We start from the raw sequence: 27,003 nt of genomic DNA, 5'->3' as shown, positions 1-27,003 counted from the left end.
TAATAATAACTGGCACATGACTGAGTGCAGAACTGAAACGCAGATGGCCAAGGAGCCAAGAGTGTCCTTAAAAGAGAAGGGACAAGTTTGGGTGAAGGAAGAAGGTATCAGAGAGAGAAACACACATGTATTTACACGTGATTTCGGGACATTCTACCGTGCCCCCACCCCACCCCTTTGTGATGCCCAACCCTGTAGCCCACTTGCCTGCCTCAGATGCTATCACTCACTCCTGGATACAAAAGCCATCCAGCCTTTTTCTGTATTAGGCGATTTCTCAAGCCCTGACTCCTACTGTGGAAAAACAATGTAGGTCTTCTCTCTAACAAATACTTTCATTTTCTCTTTTTACCTCCTCTTCACCTGAGACATCTCTGCAGCTACTTTCTTCTTCCAGGTAGCTGAGTGTTCCAAACTCCTAATTAAGGGGTAACACCTAGACTTGGCTTCCCCCTGCCTCAGCTCCTCGAGAGGCTTCCTCACAGAGTTCAGTTAAAGGTGCTAAGCCACGATGTCCAAAAATGAGAATGAAGCCAAAATCCACTCAGTGATTCTTCTGAATTGTGCCTGCTTGGATGCGAGGCCAACTGCATGGTCTCCAAGAATCCTCAGGGCAAAGGGCCTCTGCCCCCGCAGCTGGCATCAGGAAAATGGAATAAGCAGCCCGGATTTCAGCTGAGGACCACTGCTCAAAGGGGTTCCCAGATCCTCTGAGCTGTGAATAAAGATGATTTTTTTTACAGGATAACTGAATGGAGAAAGATTTTCACAGGATAAAATGGATCCCTAGCTGGGCACAGTGGCTCACACCTGTAATCCCAGTACTTTGGGAGGCCGAGGCGGGTGGATCACCTGCGGTCAGGAATTCAAGACCAGCCTGGCCAACATGGTGAAACGCCATCTCTACTAAAAATACAAAAATTAGCCTGGGATGGTGGCACATGCCTCCTGAGTAGGTGGGACTACAGGTGCATGCCCCAGCTACTCGAGAGGCTGAGGCAAGAGAATCACTTGAACCTGAGAGGTGAAGTTTGGAGTGACCCGAGGTCACGCCATTGGACTCCAGCCTGGGCAACAGAGTGAGACTCCTTCTCAAAAAAACAAAACAAAAAACAAACAAAACCAGATCACTTCTTTGCTGGATTCAGTTCAAACTTTAGATTTAGAAGTGAGTTCTAATTTGAGTCTGATAATATCACTTCCCTTGACAAGTTAGGGAAAATTAAAATATTCTACAAAAAGAATAGAGGGAGATCAAGAAAACAGGACAACCATTGGCAAAATGAGAAAGTAGACAAAACCGGGTTTCAGTGCCCGATCCCCTGTACTAGTGCACCTGGCGTTCCCTGGGGGAACCTGCCATTGGAATAAATAACCCAAGCCAACACAATGCCTGGTCAAAACTTACCTATTCTGTGCCCAGTGGAGATAAAGCATATTTTAAAGTGGCCATGAAATAGAGACACTGGAACTGTAATCAGGGATATCTAGGGACTTAATACTCCAAATCAAAGGCGTGAACCTCAGATACTATTTCAGGCAGCAAACGAGATATTTAGAGACAAGGCGACTTTTCCAACTACCTCCAGATTTGATTCTCCTGTGATGAAATCCTAATTTGCAGATTTGTGTCCCAACTAACCTCCCTTCTCTGGCCTCTTGCATTGTTCTCTCCACTATAAACTAACCTACTGACCATGGACATATAAGAAGTGCATCCGGCACATATGTTTATTGCAGCACTACTTACAACAGCAAAGACTTGGAACCAACCCAAATGCCCATCAATGATAGACTGGATAAAGAAAATGTAGCACATATACACCATGGAATACTATGCAGCAACACAAAAGAGTGAGTTTACGTCCTTTGCAGGGACATGGATGAAGCTGGAAGCCATCATTCTCAGCAAACTAACACAGGAACAGAAAACCAAATACCTCATGTTCTCACTCATAAGTGGGAGTTGAACAGTGAGAACACATGGACACGCAAGGGGAACTTCACACACCAGGGTCTGTCGGGGGTGGGGGGTAAGGGGAGGGAGAGCGTTAGGACAAATGCCCAAAGCATGTGGGGTTAAAACCTAGATGATGGGTTGATAGGTGGAGCAAACCACCATGTCACATATATAGCCGTGTAACAAACCTGCACGTTCTGCGCATGTATTCCATAACTTAAAGAAAAAACAAAAGTTCATCTGGGCAAAAGTCTCTGAAACCCACTACTTTCCATGGTGGAACCAGTACATGAAGGTGAATGGAACCAGTTTCAAAGGGTTTCTGCAGCAAGAAGTGCATTTGCAGAGAAGTTTGGGAACAGCTTGCCAAATTTCAGCCTGGAAGAATTTTATTATCTTTAATTTACCAACCTAGAAATGGGCTTATAAGGGAAATTCTTAGTGATGTCTTCTTAGCAGGCAACCGTAGCAACTGCCACACACCTACCTCACTGCCCTGGAGCCTGGAGTACATCGTTAGGTCCAAGTTCTGGCCTTTGAAAAACTGAAGCTGAAACAACTGGAGCGTAACCTGCCTGCTCCACCCTGGAGTGCTCAGAGGAGAATAAATTAACTTCCCCCAGCCAACCCAGTAGTCCCAGTCTTGAGCTGGAAAGCAGTAGCTGTTAGAAAGAATGCAGAAAGCAAAGCCACAGTGCCTTCATTATACTATTAAACTGTAATCACCTTTTTCTATAAGCGTCTTCCTGTTTTCCCTGAAGGGGGATGGTTTAACTGCCGTGCTGGGGCAGAGGTGCCAACTCAGCAGAGAGACTTCCTGTGGGTCTGGGAGGCAGTTGTGTTAAGCATGCTGTGGCATGCCCACTGACCAGAGGCAGGCTGTGAGGGGGCCCCCCATCCTGACAGAGGGCCAGAGGCAGGGGCTCAGAGACTAACTAAGGCTCCTGGCTTAAGGAATGATGTTGATTTCCTTTTCTCAGGGCCAGCACTAGGATGAGGCAAGCCAAGTGCTTAGGGAACAAGACTTAAGGAGCTGTTCACTCTCGGGTCCTGCAAGTAGCTCCTTTCGCCCTACTCAGAGTCAACAACAGCACAGGTTGTGTGTGTGTGTACATGTACTGTGGAAGTCGGCAGTTCTCAAAATGTGGTCCCGAGACCAGCATCATCAGCATCACCTGGGAACTTGTTAGAAATTCTCAGTCCCCCTGAATCAGACACTCGGGGAGTGGGGCCCAGCAATCTGTGTCTTACAAGCCCACCAGGTGACTCTGATGCAGCTGAGGTCTGAGAAGCCCTGTGCTGGAGAAGAGTGTTCTCCAAAGCCAGTCTCGTGGCATTTCTAAGGCCATCTCCCACAATGCTTCCATACAGCCAGTATAGGGAAAGGGTGAGTGGTGAGATTACAGAGACTTTCCTAAAGCCATCAGCAAGACAGGAATCCCTCGAATAATAAATCAGGAATTGCTTTTTCCCAGCCACTCCTAAGTAGACTGTAGTAGTCAAGACTTGGCAATAAAGATGGAGATTACTACTGAACCAGTTCCTTCCTGTTTCTTCCTAACTAGACACTTAGAGTTAGCCACTCAGTGACACTGTGATGTGGACTAGCCATTTGAATATTCTATGGCTGAGATTCCTTCCTCTGTAAAATGGGTCCAACATCACCTACCTGCGAGGGTCAGAGGAGCTAATGTATGCAGAACCCTGAGTAAAGGCCTGGGGCAGAGTAAGCTGTGGTGACAGTTCATACATCTAACCAGGGGTTCTGGACTCCATCCTCCCCCAGGCAGCCAGGTGGGAGGATCTGGGACCTGAGGGCAATTGAGTGGGGAAGGAGGTGAGCTGGTTTCATCTAGGGTACTATGTTTTTTAAAGAAGGCTATTTTCCAATCCAAATAGTCTGTGGGCAGCAGGTTTCACTGGTGGTCACAAAAGAGAGAGAGAGAAAGGAAAGGAGAAGGGATACCCAGTGCCGCCTGCTATTGGGTACTGAGAACCACACTTAAAAAAAAAAAAAAAAAAAAAAAAAAAAAAAAAAAAAAAAAACCTATATGAAGGCAAGAAGACACTTCAGAAGACCCCACATTTCAACTTTGTCCGGGACCCAAACAGTATAGAGTAGTAAGACAATGCCCACCAGTGAGACAGGGACCCCAGGCATTTGGCAGTGTACATGGTTTCTTTTGTCCAGGGCAGGATTATAAACACGAGTGTGAGGATGAAATCATGCAGCAAAAAACGCTGTCAGGATTAAGGCAGACCTGATGTCTTAGCACTGAGGTCCCATCACAGAATTGTGGAACCTTTTCTGCAAAGCTGAAGGAGAGCTAGTCCCATCCAACTTTTCCCAACTCACAGACATGTCTCCTGAGGACCAGAAAGGTTGCTGGCCTGCAGAGGGCACATAGCTGGTGGGGAACAATCATTAGCTGTGCTCCGTTTCTCCCTTCCATTAAGGAGTGCTGGGGTGAGACGCAAATTTTAAGCTTCTACCCATAGGCCAGGTAAACAAAGGGCTGCCTCCCGCCCGCCCCGTGCCTGCTTCGGCCATCCCTTGCAGCACAGCTGAGGGCCTGAAGGAGGATCCATGACTCACACTTTTCTTGCCGCGGGGAATTAACTCCAAGATAACAGTACCAATGTGGGAAAAAAAGCAAGCCATCAAGGAAGAAAGTTCACCTCGCGCCCCTCTCCACTGAGTCCCCTTACCTTCCTCATTTAAAATCCACGGCAGAAAGGCCAACACGGAGTCAAAGCTGCAAGTGCTCTCTTCAAAGGCGCAGGACCCAGCGGGCAGGTCGAGGGCACCGGCTAGCTGCAGGGCTGCGGGCACAAAGCGAGTTTCAGTTCGAGCTCCCCCCAGGAGCGTTTGAACCAACTCGGGGGACCCCAGGGGGACTACCTGGTGAAAGTGGGGGAAAGACGAGCGGGAGGGGGTGGGAGAGGGATGCAGTACCTGTCCCCCAGCATCCCCGGGCCCCTCCGCTGAGCGACCCCACGCCCACCCCCACCCCACGCTTGGCCAGCGGAGGGAGTTAGCGGCTGCGGAGGATCGGGAGGCGCCCTCGGATGGCCCAGCCCAGCACGATGAGCCGGGCCCCCGGGGGCAGCAGAAGCGGAGGCCAGTAGTCAGAGCGTCTCCGGGGTTGTCCCGGGGTCCCGGCCTTACCTTGCAACGCCAGGAGGACGCCCCTTAACAGCATGGTCGCGTTTCAGGGAGGATGACTAGGAAGAGGTGCAAGTTGCCAGCCCCCTGGGACAGGCTGCTCCTAGTGAAAGGGATCGTGGGAGGCGGGGGCGCCGGGGACCCGGGAAGGGAGAAGTCGAGAGGTAAAGCTTGTGCTCTGAGCTGCCCAACTTTGCAGAGCGGCTCCCGGAGCTGAGTGGTTTGCTGGAAGGTGCCCGAATGGAGAGCGCCAGCGCCCCGGCGCTGAGCAGCAGCCTCAGGTCAGACCGCGGCCCAGCTGGTCCTGGGCGACGGTGGGGCTGGACAGGGAGGAGACAACTGCACACTTTGAAAGGCCAGCCACGACTGGCTGGGAGAGGAGAGGTCGGCCAGCAGTGCCTTCGCTCAGGATTTTAAAGCTTGGGACCAGAGCCCTTGCAGACACTTGGAAGGGGCAGGCCTTCCAGGAGTCCCTCCGCTGGGTTGGGACCGGAGGCGCCCGCCCCGCCCAGCCGCGGTGGGAACTCGCTTATTTCTGGGGACAGCTTCCCTGCATCTGGCATGTCAGTCCCGCAGGGCTGGCCCTAATTTTAACTTCTTCTCCCCAGAATGAAGGAGGGTGGAATTCTCCTAGGACAGCCTGGAGGAAAATTTGGAAACGGTTGGGTGGAATAAGCTTTATATCTAAGGAGTTTCGGCATTTACGGTCCAGCAAAGCTAACCCTGGAATACCACCCCCACTTTTTTTAGCCGGTGGAATGTCTGGCATGCCTGGTGCTCAGCATTCCCTCCGTCCGGTGAAATGGGGGCATTCCTTCTCTCCAAAGAGCCATGATAGATTGATGAGTGGGAGGCTTTAAACTGGGAGGGGGTTGTTGGAGGCAGTTAATTCTGAGGAACCTGTTTGCTTTGGGCACTAAGTGGGTCTCCAACAATATTCTCTTCCTGTAAAGAGTTCTTCTTCCTCCCCTCCTCTTCTTCCTCCTCCTCCTCCTTTCTCCCATTTATGATTTTGTGCAGGCAATTTTGTGAGGAGGGCAGTGGTTTTAAAACCTGACTGCATCAGAATCTGCTGAAGAGCCTCACCTTCCGTTTCTGATCCAGTAGCTCTGGAGTGGGTCTGAGAGGCTGCACGTCCCTAATAAGTTTCCAGAGGCTGCTGCTGCTGCAGCTGGTCTGGGACAATACTTTCAGGACCACTGGCCTAACAAACCCCTGTTGAGCCATCATTTCAACCTGCTCCCATGCCTTCACCTGGCTTCCAGACCGCTGGGTTTCCTGTCCTTCTTGGCCGCTTCTTCTCAGCCTCTTTGCTGTTACCTCTGTAACGCCTTAACACGAGAGTGCCTCCAAGTTCTACCCTATCACTCCTATTTCTTTCACTATCCAGCCCCTCAATGCTTTCTTCCAGTCTCATAGTTTTAGATACCAATGATAGCCTGATAACTCCCACATTTATATTTCTAGCCCAGACTGCTCACTAACGCCAGACTCTTCGATCTCATTGCCACCTCAACATTTCCAATTGGATGCTTCAGAGCTATTTCATACTTAACGGGTCCCAACATGAAGGCTGCACGTTTCTTCCCAAACCCGTCCTTCCCCTGCGTCTTCCCCCATCTGAGTTAAAAGAACTATTTTCTTCCAGTTGCTCAGGAGAGAAAACTTGGAGCCATCTCCAGCTCATCTGTTCCTGTCAGACATTGCCAATTTCTATCAGTTCAGGATTCGAAACACAGCAGATGCTGACCATGCTCCGCGCCCGTGGTGGTGATGTCTTGGTTGGTCCAAGATACCCTCACCATCAGCCTGGGACACTGCAGTGGCCTCCTGACCACGGTCTCCCTTCATTTTCTACCCTGCTCACCCTACTCTATTCTGAACACACTAGTCAGGGTTATCCTTTTAATACAGAAATTGGGCCACGTCACTCTTTAGCTCAAGGCCCAACAAGTTCGCAAGTCATTTAGTAAAGTCCAAAGTCCTCATGATGACCAACCAGGCCCTATAAGACCTGCTCCACCCTCTTCTTTGTTTTCTTTTCTTGCTTTCCTTCTCTTTTTCTTTTTTTGAGACAGAGTCTCACTCTGTCACCAGGCTGGAGTGCAGTGGCGCGATCTCCACTCACTGCAACGTCCATCTCCCAGGTTCAAGCAATTCTCCTGCCTCAGCTTCCCAAGTAGCTGGGATTACAGGTGCGTGCCACCATGCCCAGCTAATTTTTGTATTTTTAGTAGAGACAGGGTTTCACCATGTTGGCCAGGATGGTTTCAATCTCTTGACCTCGTGATCCACCCGCCTTGGCTTCCCAAAGTGCTGGGATTACAGGTGTGAGTCACTGCACCCGGCCCCACCCTCTTATTTCTCTGACTTCAACCACCCTGCTTATTCCTCTCTAGCCACACGGACCTCTTGGCTTGTCCTCAAACACAGTCCAGCTATCCTTTCAGAATTTCGCACTGGCTGTTCCTTCTGCTCAAAATGCTCTTCCACAAAGAGCCACACAACTCACTGCCTAATGAGGTCTTCACTCAGATGTCACTTTCAGTATCAGAAAATTTAATAACCTTCTCCCTAATAAGCAAAATATGTCTGGAATCCTTTTTTAAAGGTAGGAGCAAATTTTCATGTGTTTTCTGTAAACAATGATTCAAATGATCTAAAATTTTTTCATTAATGTGTGCCTCAGGTAGTAGTAATGATAACATTTATTGTGTTTGCCATTATAAATGTTTTATGTAGATAATCTCACTTAAGCTTCACAAAATCTCTATAGGATAAATATGTTTATTATCCCCATTTAATAGATGGGGAAGCTGAGGCGCAGAGTTCAGTGACAGTGGACAGTAGAGACAACACTCAAACCCAGATCTGCTTCATTCCAAAAGCCTATTTTCTCAACTAGTACAGGAGCCCCTCTCACTTGGGTCTTATATTCTTTTTTTGACTTCTTGATCACAGATGGTGTTAAATATCTGATGCATTCCATCACATCACTTAACTAAAAATTCAGACAGTTATATATCCAGTTGAAACCTCAAAACACTATTTTCAACCAAACAAGTTTTCAGCAACAATCAAACTGGTGCTCCTTTTTCCAGATACTTATGGAGTATTTCAAAGTTTTAGAATTGCCTTCGATTCATGTCATATGTTCTAAGTCATAGGAAAATACAAAACCTCAAAACCCTAAAGAGATCCCCTCAAAATTTAAAATATGATTTACAACCTTAAGGTGACATTGTGTATTGCCACCTATGGGAACAGAATCACTATACTTAAGTAAAAACTCAGAGTAAATTTTCTATTTTGCATATAATTGTTTGATCCCAAGAATATACAACCCTTAGACATTGGCACAAGTTAGAACGTCTGGGAAGCAGACTCTGATTTGGAGTTTAATGTGCAGGGTATTTAATCAGGAGTACCTTGGGATCAGTGTCATGGAAGGGAGGGAGGGAAGCAGGAATGGGTGGAGGGAGAATTAAAGTTGCAATGCAAATCCCACAAAGCTTATATCAACCCTCCAGGGAACTATGGAGTTAAAACAGCCTATCCAACTTGTCTCATGTTAGGCTGAAATGAAAGGGCATTTGTAGTGCTGTCTTCATCTGTCACTGGCGGTGGCCTACCTTGGGACAGAAGTGATCTCCAGTGAGGCAGCTCTCTGCACTGGGGAGGATCAGAAGTTGAAGGCGGATGACAATACTCCCAGCCGCTGGGACTAAAAGTCCTTTCTTGAAGGGGGATCTTGACAGCACAACCATGCCTACCACAGACGTTTTGCAGAGAAAGGAAATGATACTGTATGTGGCCTAAGTCAGGATGCAGGGGAAAGGACTGAGGAGGGAATCCAGGGAATCTAGAAATTACGTCAACCTACTTCCTTTGGTCACTAATCATAGCACCCACATGGTACCCACCTGGTATCCTCTTATTACTTGGGAAAACAGGATCAGGCCCCAAGGAACCCAGAACTCCATTATTCTCCAAGATTTAGCTTAAGCAACCGATCAAATAACGCATGTCAAGTTCTGGCTTACAGAAAGCACTCAGTACTTAGGTATTGTAATAGGTTGAATGGTGGCTCAAAAGATACATCTGTATCCCAGAACCTGCAAATGTGACCTCATTTGGAAAAAGGGACTATGCAAAATTAATTAAGTTAGGGATCTTGGGAGGAAATCATCCTGCATTACCAGGTGGGCTCTAAATCAATGACAAGTGTCCTTATAAGAGACAGAAGAAAAGGCACAGACACATGTAGGAGGTGGTCATGTAAAGATGGAGTCGGAGATTGGAGTGATGCAGCCCCAAGCCAAGGAATGACAACAAATTCTCCCCTAGAGCCCCAGAAGACTGTACTCTGCAGACACCTTGATTTGGGGCTCTGGCCTCTGAAACTGAGAGAGAAAAGCTTTCTGTTCTTTTAAGCCACCCAGTTTGCGGTAATTTGTTCTGGCAACCATAGAAAACTAATATAGAATGCACTAAGTAAACACGTGCCAGGCACCTAATATGCATTATCTCATTTAATACATGCAATATCCCTAAGAGGTGAATATCATTACTCTCCCCATTTTATAGACTAGGAAACAGGACCAGAGGGGGTCATTTAACCTGCTCAAAGTCACACATCCAGCCAGCATGCAGCAAGGATTTGATCCCAGATGCCTACCCCTCCTGGTTATCCACTATGCTGCCCCTAAATGCTTCCTCCTTACACAGGCCTGTCTCTCCTAATGAGGGCTGCCTACACTACACACAGGCACCACGCCATGCTTTCTCTATGGGTTCCTGCATGATGCTCACCTCTCGCAGAGCCTGCCCATCCTCTCTGCTCTTTGCCAATATGCTCCTGCCTCCTTCCAGGTAACTTTCACCAGGGACTTTGCTCCTTGTTGTACCACTTCTAGCCTGGAGATCACCAAGTTCTTGCTTCTAACTTTCTGGGTCAAGCTGAGGAAGATGAAGTATTGCTGCTCCTCTCTATCCAGTGTCTTCCCACATAGCCAGGTGAGGCATTGGAGGGAGTGAGCAAATCTGTAGGAAGAAAGCAAGAAAACCAGCGTTTATGATTGTACCTTTGCCTGCACTACAGAGGTTAGGCCAATCTCAGAGGCTGTCTTTACTGCCCACTTTCCCTTCTGTTTGCTCTCTCTCCTTACTTGTTATTCTCACACAGTGTCATGCTATGATAAGCTCAGCAAATATTTCCTGAGCACCTACTGTGAGCCAGGCACTATGCTAGGGGCTGGAAATCCAGAGGTCAAGAAGACACGTCCTCTGCTGCTGAGACAGGAGACTGACCCATGGGACAATAATTTCAATAAAATATGTGGATGAGATAGAATAAAGACTGTAAATATAAAAAGTCTAGAGGCCAAGGAAGTCACATAAATGAATGGAATGATCTGGTTACAGGGAAGAAATAGGGAGGGATGGAGACTGTGGTTAACTGGGGTAAGTAAGCCCAACTAAAGGGTATTACAGAAACCATCTCTACCCCATCTGCTCATGTTTCAAAAGCAGCCCAATATTCAGATATGTCTATAACAGCTCCTGAGTCTCAGATGCCAGCAAGAAACTAAAACAATATACTCAAATCTCTGTGGGGTAGAACAAAACCTGTTGGGGGGTTAAATTCAATTCTTGAGCTGAAGTTTGCAGCATTATGATAGAACCATGGAGACAGAGAGTAGGGTGCCTCACTGCTCACTCCTCCAGAGGAGGTAGCCAGGCACACAGGAGCAGTCCCATTCTACAGTAGAGAAAATGGAGGCAAAAAGGTCTAGGTGACTTTTAACCAAGGCTGTATGTCTCTAAGTGTCAGGGATGGGATGAGAAGCCATTAATTAGCTCACCTCCTGGTTGGCCAGTATTTGGAAACATGGAAAGGACTTCACATGTTCTAGGTCTTGCACAGATGTAATTAATAATACAATTGGTAACATCTTTTGTAGTTATTATATCTTGTTGCGTTCTCATTTATCTCATATATGTAATCTGTTTTTCTTCATACCTGGGTCTCCTTTAATCTATGCCAAGCCATTGTCTCTGGATTTTTGTCTTTGTGTGTTTCTCCCTCTCTCTTTCTCTCTCTCTCTCTGTCTCTGTCTGATGTACTTTATATGGGCTCACCTCTATCTCTGTCACTCTACACTCAGTATTTTTAAAAAAATCTTTGACCTGTTTATTGGAATTACATTAAATGTGTACATTGATTTATAAATATTGATATATTTACCTTGGCCCATTGATATAAATTTTTGTGTTTTCCAGTAAACTTTTAAACATATCTTGTGAATTTTACAAACTTTATTCTAATTTTATTCAGAAGAAAAGACCAAATATGCACTCCGACAGTCAGTGGTCTGTGTTGCTTCTGTGTCATCTCTCTCTCTGCATACACCCAACAGGCCCCCACTCATTACACACAATCAGGCTAAAACGAGCTGGTAAAATCATTCCAGGCTCTGGGCTTGTCCTGCCAGTGACCTCCGTAGTTGTATTCCAGCAGGACATATCTGAAGGCTTTGCCCCGAGGCCAGCGATGGTCCTTGGTTACTGTCCAGCCCTGTTGGCCTCTTACTCCCAAAGAGTAGTCATGTGCCTGCTACAGATCTGGATCATCTCCCATGAGGCACCAAGGCCCAAGGGGTAGTCAGTCCTTACAAATCTCCTTTTATTACAAAATATATAGCCCACTGTTCAAATTGCCACACTCAAATGACTGAACCCATAAAGTAGGTACATCTTCTAGAGTGAGCATTTTAAAGGAAATAGATACTTCAGTGGATGCTTTCTCTCTACCATTAATCTTTTCTTCATCAGATTACTCCGGATCCTAGCTGGGAGTCAGACATCCTTCATTACAGCTTGAATGCAATCTTCCAATTTTTTTTTAAATTGAGGTTTTCTGGGCTGACCAGTCACAGTGATAATACTACCATGTTTTGTTGAGTGTCTGTAATGTGCCAGGTGGTTCCATGGTCAATTCGTGGAGGAAGAAACTAGGCTCAGAGACTTGATGTGACTTGCTCAAAAGTACAGGGCTGGGGTAGGAGCCAGCTCTAGCTCCTACCAAAGCCCTTATAACCTTGATGCCATCCACCCAACACGGGAAAGTTGAGCAGAAATTTGAAATGTCCAGTTCCCAGGTCCCTGGCCTCCTACCTCTACCCACAGGCAGTGCTGAGGCCAGGAAGACCAGGGGCTTGGAGAGGGGCATCAAACAGATTCACCCACAGCCCTCAAAAGGAACAATCCCTCTGATAGCAGTGCCAGTGATCTTGGTCTTCTGGCCTCCAAAAACAGTGAGACAATAACTTTTTCTGTTGTTTAAGCCATCTGGTTTGTGGTACTTAGTTACTACGAACTAATATATTTCTATTCATTTCTCAAGACCCAGTTCAAAGGGCCCCTCTCCTATGTTGTTGGTGTGTCTGTGCCGCAGCGTGTATGATGCTGTGTCCTAGGCTGTGCAGGCTGCTATAACAAAGTGTACACTGGGTGGCTTATCAACAGCCAAAATATATCTCTCAGTTCTGGTGGCTGGGTGTTGGGTAAGGGTCTGCTTCTTCACAAATAACGATTTCCTCACTGTATCCTCACATGGCAGAAGAGGCAAGGATCTCTCTTGGTCCTCTTCTATAAGGGTGCTAAATCCTATTTATGATGGCTCTGCTCCCAAGACCTAATCACCTCCCAAAGGCCCCCACTTCTAATGCCATTGTTTTGTGGGTGAGGATTCCAGCATATGAGTTTGGGGCAGACATAAACATTCATGCCACAGAACGCTGTATGACAATGACTTTGTCTATGCCTCTGTGTTCTGCGATAGAGGCTGAGTTTCAAGGGTAGAGAGCAGAGCAAGTGTGTTTTATCTTTGTATCTGCTCCTGTGCTATCTCTAGACGTGGCTAATTGTAGTCGCTCAAAAGATGTTTGTTGAAAGAAAGGCTGAGGAATAGCATATCCTCACTACTCCACACGGCCCAAGAACCAGCCTAAGCTGCAGTCCTATGGGTAGAAGGAAAAGAACTGTATTTAAATTACCCAGGGGGATATGTATAAAAATGAAATCACAGATGTGTTCTTGGCGCACAGAGCCAATCTGAAGAGGAGCAACAGACTGAACGGGGAGTAAAAGCAGGCTTGTGGGGGTCAGGGCAGCACAGGTGGCAAACCGGAGAAAGGCAGACTCTCAAAAGTCCACTTTCATGAGAGGCAGATGAGGCCACAGAGAGAGAAATTAACCTCTGGAAGGAAGTGCCAGGCCTTGGGTGTTGGAGGGAAATACAGACTATGAAACAGCTTGGATCCTGCCACATGAGTCTGTTCAGCCCAGCTCCATGGTTTCCTATCTGAGTCCAGGAGTAAGGCCAGGCTGTTAGGAAAGCCAGAAAAATCTGTTTCCCTAAATCTCTAAAAAAACACTGGACCACAAATGGTTCTATGACCTGCATTAATAAGGATTGTGACGGTATTCACATGAGGTGAGCAGCAGTGCCATGCCCCGCTTTGCTACCAACAACCATGCCTTTGGCATTTCAGGGTTCATTGCAGTGAGAATGGGCACTCTGGCTGTGCCAGAGGTGCAGGCTGGTTTGTGTGCACACATGTTCACCCCTAGGACATCCCCCCAGATCCCAGGAGCTAACACTCTGTGTTGTCTATCAGGGTTAAGAGTGAGGCAGAGCACGCCGGAATTTGACATATTCTAGCTAACAGTGGCTCCAGAGACTAGGGAGGCCCATGAGCAACTTAGGCTAAACCCAGGTGGTGTGCTTTCTCCTTTATAAGTTTTGTTTGAATGCTTTGGCATGGAAACAGGAAAAATAAAGCTTTCTGTAGCCAAAAACATTTCCAAGAACAGCAATGAAACCCCAGCTTAGCTTCTGATTCATAATCTCTGACATTATTCATCTGTTAGAGTGGGGATCCATACACTGTGGTTTGATTGACATGAACATGGATGGGGTGATATTCACAATAAAGGCCTCGGCACCGAGAGACAGAACGGACACCAACTGGGAGGATGACAGATAGTGAATGTCAGCTCTGAACAGGTGTGTGGGGTGTGTGCACGGTGTGCAAAGACACATTAGCATTGAGAAGCTGAGTCACAAGGTTACTACTAAATCTGGAGGCCTGAAATTCAAAGATGTCAAATGACACTAATTCTTTCCAATTTTCCCAGTACCCAAGGCCCAAACAATTGGTGATAATGAAGAAACTCTACTACCAGACGTTGCGAGATGTCTCAATGACCTAATCCAGCAAATCACAGCTCCAGCTGTCCATGAGCACCATCTACCATCTGAGGAATTGTTTCTTTTTAATACAAAGGTTGGCACTCATCAGATAATAATTTCTGGGATAGAAGCAAATGATTGGTATTTGCTTAAGTCTCTTGAAGGTGATTCTACTGAGCTGGGATTAAGAACACACTGCCTTAATCCTTTCATCATCAGCGAAATTAATACTATTAACAGAAGGAAAAAAAGCTGTTTAAAGAGAGTGAGAAAGTGTTATACCAAGAGTGAGAGCATTGAGACCACGGCCACTGGAGCAAGACCACCTGGGTTCAACTTGTAGCTCTGTTACTTACTATCTATGAACCTAGGGCACATTATTTGGTCTCTCTGTGCCTCAGTTTCCTCATCTGTAAGAAGGAAATCATAACAATGCCTACCTTACATGGAGATCATGAGTACTAATTGAGTTTATATTGTTAGAGTGCTCAAAAGAGTATCTGGCATGCCAAGTACTATATAAATATTTATTATTAATTTTCTAACAACTCAAGTTTTTCACAGGTCCAGGCTTGTAGTTGAAATTGGTGACATAGTCTATCCATCAAAATAGCCTTTTAAAAATAGTGTCCTGCCTCTTAGGGTGGGAGGCACAGAAGCTAGAAATGAAAATTGGACAATTAGTAGCATTGATGTTCTATCAGAAGAAGAAACATTCATTCATTCATTCATTCATTTGGAGACAGAGTCTTGCTCTGTGATCTAGGCTGGAGTGTAGTGGTGCAATCTCGGCTCACTGCAACCTCCACTTTCCTGGTTCAAGCGATTCTCGTGCCTTAGCCCCCCCGAGTAGCTGGAATTACAGGCACACGCCACCATGCCCAACTAATTTTTGTATTTTTAGTAGAGACAGGGTTTCACCATGTTGACAAGGCTGGTCTCGAACTCCTGGCCTCAAGTGATCTGCCTACCTTGGCCTCCCAATATGCTGGGATTACAGGCATGAGCCACCACACCCATCCAGAAGAAACATTTAACCTACGGAATGTATGCTATTATAAATACCAACAACTAGGACATTAAAATAGTAATGGGAAAATAATTTTAGGATTAAAATAGAAATCTTCATTTGGTAATATTTGAGGTGGAACAAATAAAATGGAACGGTATCTATGAAGAGGCATCTTACAAGATTATATTTCTAGAGGCTAAAGGAAATTATCTTGGGCGCTGCTTATAGCCTGAGGGGCAAATCTGTCTGTATCTAATAAAAGTGTCTTCTGAAAAAAGAAACAGGGAACTTTAAAGTGGAGCATCTTGTTTTATGAACAGCTGGAAGTGCCTTCAACTCCTCCCCAAATTGAAAAGATTACTTTTACATTATCCATTTTCCAATTTTACATACACATTTTAAAAACTCTTTTGGGACGTGGAAGGTTTATTTATTCAGTCACCCATAGCAAGTTCAAATGAGACTTCTGGCTATTTAAAAAGCCACTGCACTCAGAATTTCTCCCATGGTGGTGGGGGATGGGGATGCTCCATGGGGAAATTTGTTCCCTCACCTGTAGGCTTCACTCCAAAACAAGGCAATAGGACTGCAATGGCTTCTGTGACTCTAGCCATGGTAATGTCTTGCAGTAGGGGATTACATTCTGCATTTCTCTAAGTTTCCATACTGGGCCAGCAATATCACTGAATTCTTCCAAGAGAAAATAGCTCCCCAAAAGGTGGCACCCACAGGAGTCTCTGCCAGGTTCCCAAGTCTATTGATTCTTGCATTCTACCCCTTCCCTCAAGGTTCAGTTCCTTTATTTTAAAATTACATCCTTTAGAAACATTTCTTTTTAGCAAAGACTTGTGAGAGGTCAATTCTGCTTGTTTTTGAAAACATTAGTCATAAGGGATGCTTCTGTTTGATGTAGACTTTTAGATTAAAGTTCTAGGTAAAGATGGTGGATTGAACCACCAATCCAAATTTTGCTTTTCCAGAAATCATAGGAAACTACAATGAATATATATTATTTAGAAATGAATGAACCTTTAAGGATACAGGAAATGGAAGAAGAGACAAAAACGAACTTCTGGAAACCAGAAAGATGATGGGTAAATAAACTAACCTGACATGTCAAAGAAAGATTCTAAGCTGGATCAGTTTTATTTTTTTTCCTAACATCATCAAACTTCAGGAAATGGTGACACTAGGTAACGCTGGAAATGGAATAAAGAGGGTAGCCTAAAATAAGGAGGATTAGAAAAGTTGTTTGAGAATCACCAGCTTTCTAGATTCCCTCAACACCCCACACTCTTGGATGAGTTCTCTTCCCCATCCTAGCAAAAGGATATTTACTATCTGGAGAGGGTAAAACAGAGGTACCCTGTACTTGGAGGGCACAGACTGAGTTAAGAGCAGGAATCCCGCACTGAAGCCAGAAGAAATAGAAGGAATAAATGAATATGTAGACGCTAAAGGCCAAGACCCCTGCTCTAAGTCTGTTCACCTACTCAGCTTCCACAGTGATTTGGAAAAATGGAAGAGTCATCTCTGGGGGATTTGACCAGCCCAAAAGGAAAAACTTACACATACCAATATTAAGGTTAACCCCAACAAATGACCCAGCTAGATAACCCTCCAAGAACACTCACTCAGATCTTCCAATCAGCTTTTTACTCACCCACAAGTAAACAAGAGCAGACACCTGTTATGAGACAGACGAAGAATGCCTCTAACTTACAAGATAAAGATCAAGCAAGCAAACCACAAACAGATAAAAATGACTCAGAGGGAAATTATGAAGGAAAGAGAAAACTTCAAAATAAAACTATTATTAATATCTTCAATGAGAGAAGCTATGATACTGAATCCCAGGGACGAGGTCAGAATGCTATTTAAAAAAGAACATTCAGAGAACATAAAAGAGCTCTTAGAAATTAAAAACCTGAGGCCTGGCACAGTGGTTCACACCTGTAATGCCAGCATTTGGGAGGCCAAGGCAGGCAGATTGCTTAAGGCCAGGAGTTTGAGACCAGCCTGGCCAACATAGTGAAACCCATCTCTACTAAAAATACATCAGGCATAGTGGTGTGTGCCTGTAGTCCCAGCTACTCAGGAGGATCGCTTGAGCCTGGGAGGTGGAGGTTGCAGTGAGCCGAGATCATGCCTCTGAACTCTAACCTGGGTGACAGAGTAAGACCTGTCTAAAAAAAAAGAAAGGAAATAAAGAAACGGAAGGGAGGAAGGGAGGGAGAAAGGGAGGAAGGTAAGGAGAAAGGGAGGAAGGGAGGGAGGAGAGACAGAGAAAGGAAGGAAGGAAAACAAAAAGGAAAGGAAAGGAAGAAAGGAAAGAAAAGAAAAGAAAAGAAAAACCTGATATTAGAACACAAACATTCAATAGAAAAGTTGGAAGTTGAGGTTGAATCAACCTCTCAGAAAGTAGAGCAAAAAGCAAAGAGAAGAAAAATAAAAGGAAAAATTATATTATATAAATGTATGTTTATTTGTGTTTTTACATAGAAAATATAAAACATTATTTTATAAAACATTATATAAACAGTCTAGGAAGATCAATGTCTGGATAATGAGGATTTAAGAAGAGAATAAGGTGAATGAGAAAAAAATAGAAATAATTTAAGGAAATTTTCTGAATTCAAACACATGAATTTCCAGACTGAAAGGCTCACTAAGTTCTTAGAACAATGAATGAAAATAGATTCATAGCAAGGCATATCATTGTGAAATATCAGAACAATGGGAACAAGATCTTAAAAGCTTTGTAAGAGCAAAAGTGAGTCACACTCAAAAGCCAGTTACACTTATACTCAGAATAATATAAACATTGATCATTGATCTAAGCAAAATTACACTACTACTATATTAAAACCACGAGGGCCCAAAGCAATCTATAGATTCAATGAAATTCTATCAAAATACCAATAAGATTCTTTACAGAAATATAAAAAAGTCCAAAAATTCATATGGAACCACAAAAGACCCAGAATACTCAAAGCTATCCTAAGCAAAAAGAACAAAACTAGAGGAATATTACCCGACTTCAAATTATGCTACAGACCTATAGTAACCAAAACAGTATGGTACTGACATAAAAACAGACACATAGACCAACATAGAACCCAGAAACAAATCCATACACAGTGAACTCATTTTCAACAAATGTGCCAAACACCTACAGTGAATTCATTTTTGACAAATGTGCCAAAGAACATACACTAGAGAAAAGACAGTCTCTTCAACAAATGGTGCTGGGGAAACTGGATATCCATATGCAGAAGAATGAAACCAGACCTCTCTCTCTCTCCTTATACAAAAATCAAATCAAAATGGATTAAAGACTTAAATCTATGACCTCAAACTATGAAACTACTACAAGAAAACCATGGGGAAAATCTCCAGGACATTGTTCTGGGCAAAAATTTATTGAGACATACCCCACAAGCACAGACAACCAAAGCAAAAATGGATAAATGGGATCACATTGAGTTAAAAAGCTTCTGCACAGCAAGGAAACAATAAACAAAGTGAAGAGACAACCCACAGAATAGGAGAAAATATTTATGAACTACACATCTGACAAGAGATTAATAACCAGAATATATAAGGAGCTTGAACAACTCTATAGGAAAAAGCCTAATAATCCCATCAAAAAGGGGTCAAAAGATTTGAATAGATATTTCTCAAAAGAAGATAATATAAATGGCAAACAGGCATATGAAAATGTTCTCAACATCATTGATCATTAGAGAAATGCAAATCAAAACTACAATGAGAAATTTCACCTCAGTTAAAATGGCTTCTATCCAAAAGACAGGCCAATAGCAAATACTGTTGATGATGTGGAAAAAAGGGAACCCTTATACATTGTTGGTAAGAATGTAAATTAGTACAACCACTATGGAGAACAGTTTGGAGGTTCCTCAAAAAACTAAAAATTGAGCTACCATATGATCCAGCAATCCCACTGCTGGGTGTACACCCAAAAGAAAGGAAATCAGTATACTGAAGAGATATCTGCACTCTCATGTTTGTTGCAGCACTGTTCACAATAGCTAAAATTTGGAAGCAACATAAGTGTCCATCAACAGATGAATGGATAAAGAAAATACAGTATATACATATATGTATATATAATATATATGATAAAGAAAATGTGGTGTATATATGTATTGAATGGATAAAGAAAATGTGGTACACACACACACAAACTCACACAATGGAGTACTATTCAGCCATAAAAAGAATGGGGTCTAGTCATTTGCAACAACATGGATGAAACCAGAGATCACTATGTTAAGTGAAATAATCCAGGCACAGAAAAATAAACATCACATGTTGTCACTTATTTGTGGGATCTACAAGTCAAAACAATTGAACCCAAGGACATAGAGAGTAGAAGGATGGTTACCAGAGGCTGGGAAAGGTAGTGAGCAGGGGTAAGAAGGAGGTGGGGAAGGTTAACAGGTACCAAAAAATATATAGTTAGAAAGAATGAGTAAGACCTACTATTTGATTGTGCAATACAGTGACTATAATCAATAATAAGTTAATGTACATTTTAAAATAACTGAAAGAGTGTAATTGGATTATTTGTAACACAAAGGATAAATGCTTGAGGGGATGGATACCCCCATTATCCATGATGGGAGCATTTCACATTGCATGCCTTTATCAAAACATCTCATGTATCCCATGAATATATACACCTACTATGTACCCACACAAATTAAATATTAATTTTTAAAAGGCATGAGGGTTTGGGAAGTATTCAAACCCTCCACATGGTAGATACAAAAGGAAGAGGAAAAACTAACAAATCCCTAGCTTCCAATGTGGAAATAATTGTTCTATTACCTTCTGAGCTCTATTGATGCTATTGAGAAGTTTGACACCCTAATAGTTACTCTTTTGTATATAATTTATGATAATTCTCTGGACACTTTTAAGTTTTACTCCTTATCTTTAGTCTTCTGTACTTTCTCTAGGGTTTTCAGCAATCCAGTGAAGATCTGATGTAGTTCATTCAGGATGCTTTAAGAATCAAAGTATGGCACTACAGTTGCATGCTGGGCTAGTTAATACCCCTTGATATGATTTGGCAATTTGTCCCCATGCAAATCTCATTTCGAACTGTAATCCCCATGTGTTAGGAGGGACCTGGTAGGAGATGATTGGATCATGGGGGTGGTTTCTCCCATGCTGTTCTAGTGATAGTGAGGGAGTCTCATGAAAGCCGATGGTTTTAAGTGTGGCACTTCCTCTTTCTTTTGCTCTCTCTTCTGGTGCTTTGTGAAGAAGGTGCTTGCTTCTCCTTCATCTTCTGCCATAATTGTAAGTTTCCTGAGGCCTCCACAGCCATCCAGAACTGTGAGTCAATTGAACCTCTTTTCTTTATAAATTACCCAGTCTCAAGTAGTGCCTTGATAGCATTGTGAAAATAGACGAATACCCCCCTGGACACAACAATTACAGCCACAGAGATAAAACACTGGAGACACAAGAATAGTCTTGTTCAAAGATATGGAATTTTGGAAGGAAACTATAAATAAAGTGGCTTTTACTTAGAAAAAAAGATCCAGGGAGTGGATGTAATAGAATGCCGAGTGTAATATGACTTTTTGTCCATGGATAAGAGAGGTGTGAAATGTCCCAGATTTTAAAGATAAGTAAAACTAATTAAGGCCAGCCAATTCTTCCAGGGATTTTAAAGAAGTGGCCAAATGGGCTCCCCCAATTAGCTCCCCCAATTATTCCTACAGCTCCTGCCCTACTCTTTCTTCCACCACCATCTCCAGTCCGTATAGGAGAGATTAGAGAGAGAAGAAAGAATCCTGCAAGTTGGGTGTTGCTGGTGAAGGATGAGAGTGGTGGCTTTTCCCACGTCTCCCCTTGGGAGAGAAAAAGGAAACTGCCTTTTTTCCAAATTCCCCCAATGTAAAAAGGGGTCCATCTATCACTCTCAGAGATCTAGCATCTTATTGACATCTTATTGTTTAGTTTGGGTTCTGTTTAGACAGTGCCCTTGCTGATCTGTGCCCTGTATCTTTATATACAGAGGAAAAAGAAAGGGGAAAAAAGTGACAGACTGCACTCCAGCCTGGGCGGCAGAGCCAGACTCCGTCTCAAAAAAAAAAAAAAAAAAAAAAAAGTGACAGAACAGAGATAATGCAAATGTGTAGTAGTCAATACTTACCCTATTTGGTGGAACAAAGATGCATAAGTTTCATGTGGATCCACAAATAGCTAGGCTTGAACTGCTTACTAGTGCCCCATCTAAAAGTGTGACCTATCAAATAAGAGACTCCAGTAGCTGGAGGCTGTGGGATATTCCACTACTGGCCAAAACTGGGGGAGGAAGGTGGAAAAGGTCATGCCTGAGGGTATGTTCCAAGCCAGGAGATAGGTCCAGTGCCTGTGAGCAGCTGGAACCGAGACTGACACACTCCCCTGCCCCCGCCCCCCAACTCCCCGTGGCATATAAGAGCAGGGCCCTCAAATGGTTGCACCTTCAGTAATTAGCATGTTAAAAAGTCTGAACTCGGCCAGGTGCAGTGGCTCAAGCCTGTAATGCCAGCATTTTGGGAGGCTGAGGCAGGTGGATTACCTGAAGTCAGGAGTTTGAGACCAGTCTGAAAAACATGGTGAAACCCCATCTTTACTAAAAATACAAAAATTAGCCAGGCGTGGTGGCACTCAGTAATCTCAGCTACTCAGGAGGCTGAGGCAAAAAAATTACTTGAGCCCAGGAGATGGAGGTTGCAGTGAGCCAAGATTGTGCCACTGCACTCCAGCCTGACCGCCAGAACGAGAATCTGTCTCAAAAAAAAAAAAAAAAAAAAAAAAAAAAAAAAAGACTCAACTCAGAGAGGTGGGAATGCAAGCTGGTTTGATTTTTGTTCACCTACAGCTTTCAACCATGCTTTCATGAATCTTCCTTGGCTGTTCTTTAATGATACCTTGTGCAGATTCTGCAGTTTTCTGGCCACTTCCATATATATAAAAAAGTCCACCACCAGCGAGCTGGTATTTACACATGGGCCTAAATACAGAGAGGGGAACGATATCTGAGAGGGGACTACCATAACACCCAGTTAGGTGAATATTCTTTATTTTTTTTCATCCATCCTCCCTGCCTCTACACTGCAGAAACTAAGATGAGAGGAAAAAGAAGAGTGAATGTGAAGACAATGCCCTTTCCCCACTCGAAGGCTCTAGAGTAGAAGCCTAGCTGCTGGCATGGGGCAGGGTGAAGACAAATATTCAATTAGTTATTCAGTTGAAGTTTTAAACTAGACTGGATTGACTTTATTGGTTGGAAAAATAGGCTTGATGCTAAGCTTCCAGGAACAGTCCAAAATCATGCCACAGAAATGGCTTGTTAAACAAATGCCACTGTCACCCAAAAGACCTGGCTGCACTGGACCTATTGCAACTGTGAATGTCTCCAAAACTCAGACTCCATTGCCACCACACAATCCTACAAAACGAAAACAGTGAAAATAGCTTGTATCTTTTGTTCATTACTTGGAAATTTAAATCTCACGTGGGTGCATCTGATTAGTAGAGTCCAGGCCACGTGATTTTATTCTAGCTGAAAGGGAGGCTGGGGATTTGAACTCTGAGTTCTGTATTGCAAGGGCAGAAATGCAAGTTTGGAAGTTTCCCATACTTAGAAAAGCTCTTCAGAAGACGATGGACCACTGCAAATGTGACACAAGCCTATTATGGATATCGTTTAAAATAGAACTGATTAACCATTTCATACCCATTAGGATAACTACTATCAAAAAAAACCCCAAAAGAAGTGTTGATAAGAATGTGGAGAAATTGGAGCCTTTGTGTATTGCTGGTGAGAATGTAAAACAGTACAGATGCTGTGGAAAACAGTATGGCTGTTCCTCAAAATTTAAGCATAGAATTACCATATGATCCAGCAGTTTCACTTCTAGATATATTGAAAACAAGGACTGATACGGTTTGGCTGTGTCCTCACCAAAATCTCCTCTTGAATTGTAGCTCCCATAATCCCCACATGTCATGGGAGAGATGTGGTCGGAGGTAATTTAATCATGAGGATGGTTACCTTCATGCTATTCTCATGATTGTGAGTTCTCATGAGATCTGATGGTTTTATATGGGGCTTTTCCCCCTTTTCCTTGACACTTCTCCATGCTGCCACCATGTGAAGAAGGACATGTTTGTTTCCCCTTCTGCCATGATTGTAAGTTTCCTGAGGCTTCCCTAGCCATCCTAAACTGTGAGTCAATTAAACCTCTTTCCTTTTTAAATTACCCAGTCTCAGGTATGTCTTTATTAGCAGTATGAGAATGGACTAATACAGTAAATTGGTACTGCAGAGAGTGGGGTGCTGCTGTAAAGATACCCAAAAATGTAGAAGTAACTTTGGAATGGGGTAACAGGCAGAGGTTGGAACCATTTGGAGGGCTCAGAAGAAGACAGGAAAATGTGGGAAAGTTTGGAACTTCCTAGAGACTTGGAGGGCCCAGAAGACAGGAAGATGTGGGAAAGTTCAGAACTTCCCAGAGACTTGTTGAATGGCTTTGACCAAAATGCTGATAGTGACATGAACAATGAAGTCCAGGCTGAGATGGTCTCAGATGGAGATGAGGAACCTGTTGGAAACTAGAGTAAAGGTCACTCTTGCTATTCAAAGAGACTGGCATCATTTTGCCCCTGCCCTAGAGATCTGTGGAACTTTGAACTTGAGAGGGATGATTTAGAGTATCCGGTGAGAGAAATTTCTAAGTGGCAAAGCATTCAAGAGGAAGCAGAGCATAAAAGCTTAGGAAATTTGCAGCCTGAAGAGGCAATAGGAAAAAAAAAAACAATTTTCTGGGGAGAAATTCAAGCTGGCTGCAGAAATTTGCGTAAGTAATAAGGAGCCAAATATTAATCACCAAGTCAATGGGGAAAATGTCTCCAGGGCATTTCAGAGACCTTCAGAGCAGCCACTCCCATCACGGGCTGGGAGGCCTAGGAGGGAAACATGATTTCATGGCCTGGGCCCAGGACACCCCTGCTGCTCTGTGCAGCCTTGGAACTTGGTGCCCTGCATCTCAGGTGTAGCTAAAAGGGGCCAAAATACAGCTCAGGCTGTTGCTTCAGAGGGTGCAAGCCCCAAGCCTTAGCAGCTTCCATATGGTGTTGGTCCTGCAGATGTACAGAAGATTTGAGGTTTGGGAACCTCCACCTAGATTTCAGAGGATATATGAAAATGCTGGGATGTCCAGGCAGAAGTTTGCTGTAGGGACACAGCCCTCATGGAGAATCTCTGCTAGGACAGTGTGGAAGGCAACTGTGAGGTTAGAGCCCACACACAGAATCCCCACTGGGGCACTGCCTAGCGGAGCCATGAGAAGAGAGCCACTGTTCTGCAGACCCCAGAATGGTAGATCTACTGACAGCTTGCGTCATGTACCTGGAAAAGCCACAGACACTCAATACCAGCCATGAAAGCAGCAGGGAAGGGGGCAGTACCTTGAAAAGCCACATGAGCAGAGCTGCCCAAGGCCATGGGAGCCCACCTCCTGCATCAGTGTGTCCTGCACGTAAGACTTGGAGTTAAAGGAGATCATTTTGGAACTTTAAAATTTGTTGACTGCTCTATTGGATTTCAGACTTTCATGGGGCCTGTAACCCTGCTGTTTTGGCTAATTTCTCCAATTTGGAATGGGTGTATTTACCCAATGACTGTACCCCCATTGTATCAAGGAAGTAATTAACTTGCTTTTGATTTTACAGGCTCATAGGTGGAAGGACTTGCCTTGTTTCAGATGAGACTTTGGACTTGGACTTTTGAGTTAATGCTGGAATGAGTTAAGACTTTGGGGGACTGTTGAATGGGCATGATTGTGTTTTGATAAGTGAGGATAAGAGATTTGGGAAGGGCCAGGGGCAGAATGATGGTTTAGCTGTGTCCCCACCAAAATCTCATCTTAAATTGTACTTCCCACAATCCCCACATGTCATGGGAGCGACCTGGTGGGAGGTAATTTAGTCATGGGGGCAGTTACCGTCATGCTGTTCTCATGATCATGAGTGAGTTCTCATGAGATCTGATGGTTTTGTATGGGGCTTTTCTCCCTTTTGCCAGGCACTTCTCCTTGCTGACACCATGTGAAGGACACGTTTGCTTCCCTTTCTGCAATGATTGTGAGTTTCCTGAGGCTTCCCCAGTCATGCTGAACTGTGAGTCAATTAAACCTCTTTCATTTTTAAATTACCCAGTCTTGGGTATGTCCTTGTTAGCAGTGTGAGAACAGACTAACACAAGGACTCAAACAGATATTTGTCCATCAATTTTCATAGCAGCCCTATTCACGTTAGTCAGAAGGTGGAATCAATAGATATTTATCAATAGATGAATAAATAATTAAAATGTGTTGTGATGGTTAATTTTATGTGTCAACTTGACTGATCACAGGACACTCAGGTATTTGACTAAACACTATTGCCTGGTGTGTCTGTGTAGGTGTTTCCAGATGAAATTAGCATTGAATCAGGGAATTTAGAACAGCAGTTTGCCCTCCCCAATGTGGGTGGGCATCATCCAATTTACTGAGGGCCTGAGTAGAACAGAAATATAGAGAAATGCAGAATTTGGCCCTTCTTACCTGATTGCTAGAGCAGAGACATCCATCTTTTCCTGCCCTCAGAGTTTCTGATTCTCAGGCCTTCAGACCCCAACTGAAATTTATACCATCAGCTGCTCTGGTTCCCAGGCCTTCAGACTTGGACTGAAGCTCACCATTAGCTTTCCTGGGCTCCAGCTTGCAAACGGCAGATTGTGAGATTTCTCAGCCTCCATAATTGTGTGAACCAACTCCTCATAATAAATCTACTCCTATATATATCCTATTGGTTCTGTTTTTCTGGAGAACCCTGACTAATACATATGGTATATACATAAAATGAAATATTTTTCAGCCTCAAAAAGCAGTGAAATTCTGATACATGCTACAAATGGATGAACTTTGAAAACATCATGCTAAGTGAAATAAGTTAGATGCAAAAGGGCAAATATTGCATGATTCCACATATATAGAGTATCCACCATTACATTTATAAAGACAAAAGTAGAATAGTGGTTACCAGGGGGTGAGGGTTAAAAGGAATGGAAAATTATTGTTTAATGGGTACAAAAATTTCAGTTTGGGAAGATAAAAATTTTGCAGAGATATATAGTGGTGATGATTATACAACAATGTGAACTTTATGTCACTGAATTGTACACTTAAAAATGGCTAAAGTGGTAAATTTTATGTTATGTACATTTTACCATAATAAAAAATAGAATTAATAATTTTGGAAATCAAAATGAAATGGAAATTGACCAGATAATTTATTTCATTACCCCTGTGCTTTGGTGTTTTTCTAGATGGTGAGATAGAAGAAAAAAGAAAATAAAAAATGATTTTTATTAGATCTTTTGTGTAAGATCTACTGCACAGCAAGGAGCAGGTTATACCAGAGTTATAAGAATTGAATGTTGGGAGTAGAACCCCAAATAATTTAGATAACATAGAGACAGTCTTGCAGCCAAAGGTCAGCACACCATATTGAAAATTTGGGCATTAGTATAACAGTCA

At 43.7% G+C, this 27,003-nt stretch overlaps 2 protein-coding genes across 2 annotated transcripts in view; one reads left to right on the top strand and one right to left on the bottom strand.

Moving 5' to 3' along the window:
* The window catches only part of MAMDC2 (MAM domain containing 2), a 171,151-nt gene extending 165,377 nt beyond the window's left edge, over nucleotides 1-5,774 (bottom strand). Inside the window, exons 1-2 of the mRNA XM_050760910.1 lie at nucleotides 5,130-5,774; nucleotides 4,670-4,783 (exon numbers count right to left, since the gene is read on the bottom strand). Of these exons, the coding sequence (XP_050616867.1) occupies nucleotides 4,670-4,783; nucleotides 5,130-5,163 (148 nt within the window). The 5' untranslated portion in view covers nucleotides 5,164-5,774. The remainder of the gene's footprint in view (nucleotides 1-4,669; nucleotides 4,784-5,129) is intronic.
* The window catches only part of PTAR1 (protein prenyltransferase alpha subunit repeat containing 1), a 424,325-nt gene that overhangs the window by 74,754 nt on the left and 322,568 nt on the right, over nucleotides 1-27,003 (top strand). The window lies entirely within an intron of this gene.

This window comes from Macaca thibetana, chromosome 15 (genome assembly GCF_024542745.1).
Source record: "Macaca thibetana thibetana isolate TM-01 chromosome 15, ASM2454274v1, whole genome shotgun sequence".
NCBI lineage: Eukaryota > Metazoa > Chordata > Mammalia > Primates > Cercopithecidae > Macaca > Macaca thibetana.
This window is presented reverse-complemented; position numbering and strand designations above follow the sequence as displayed.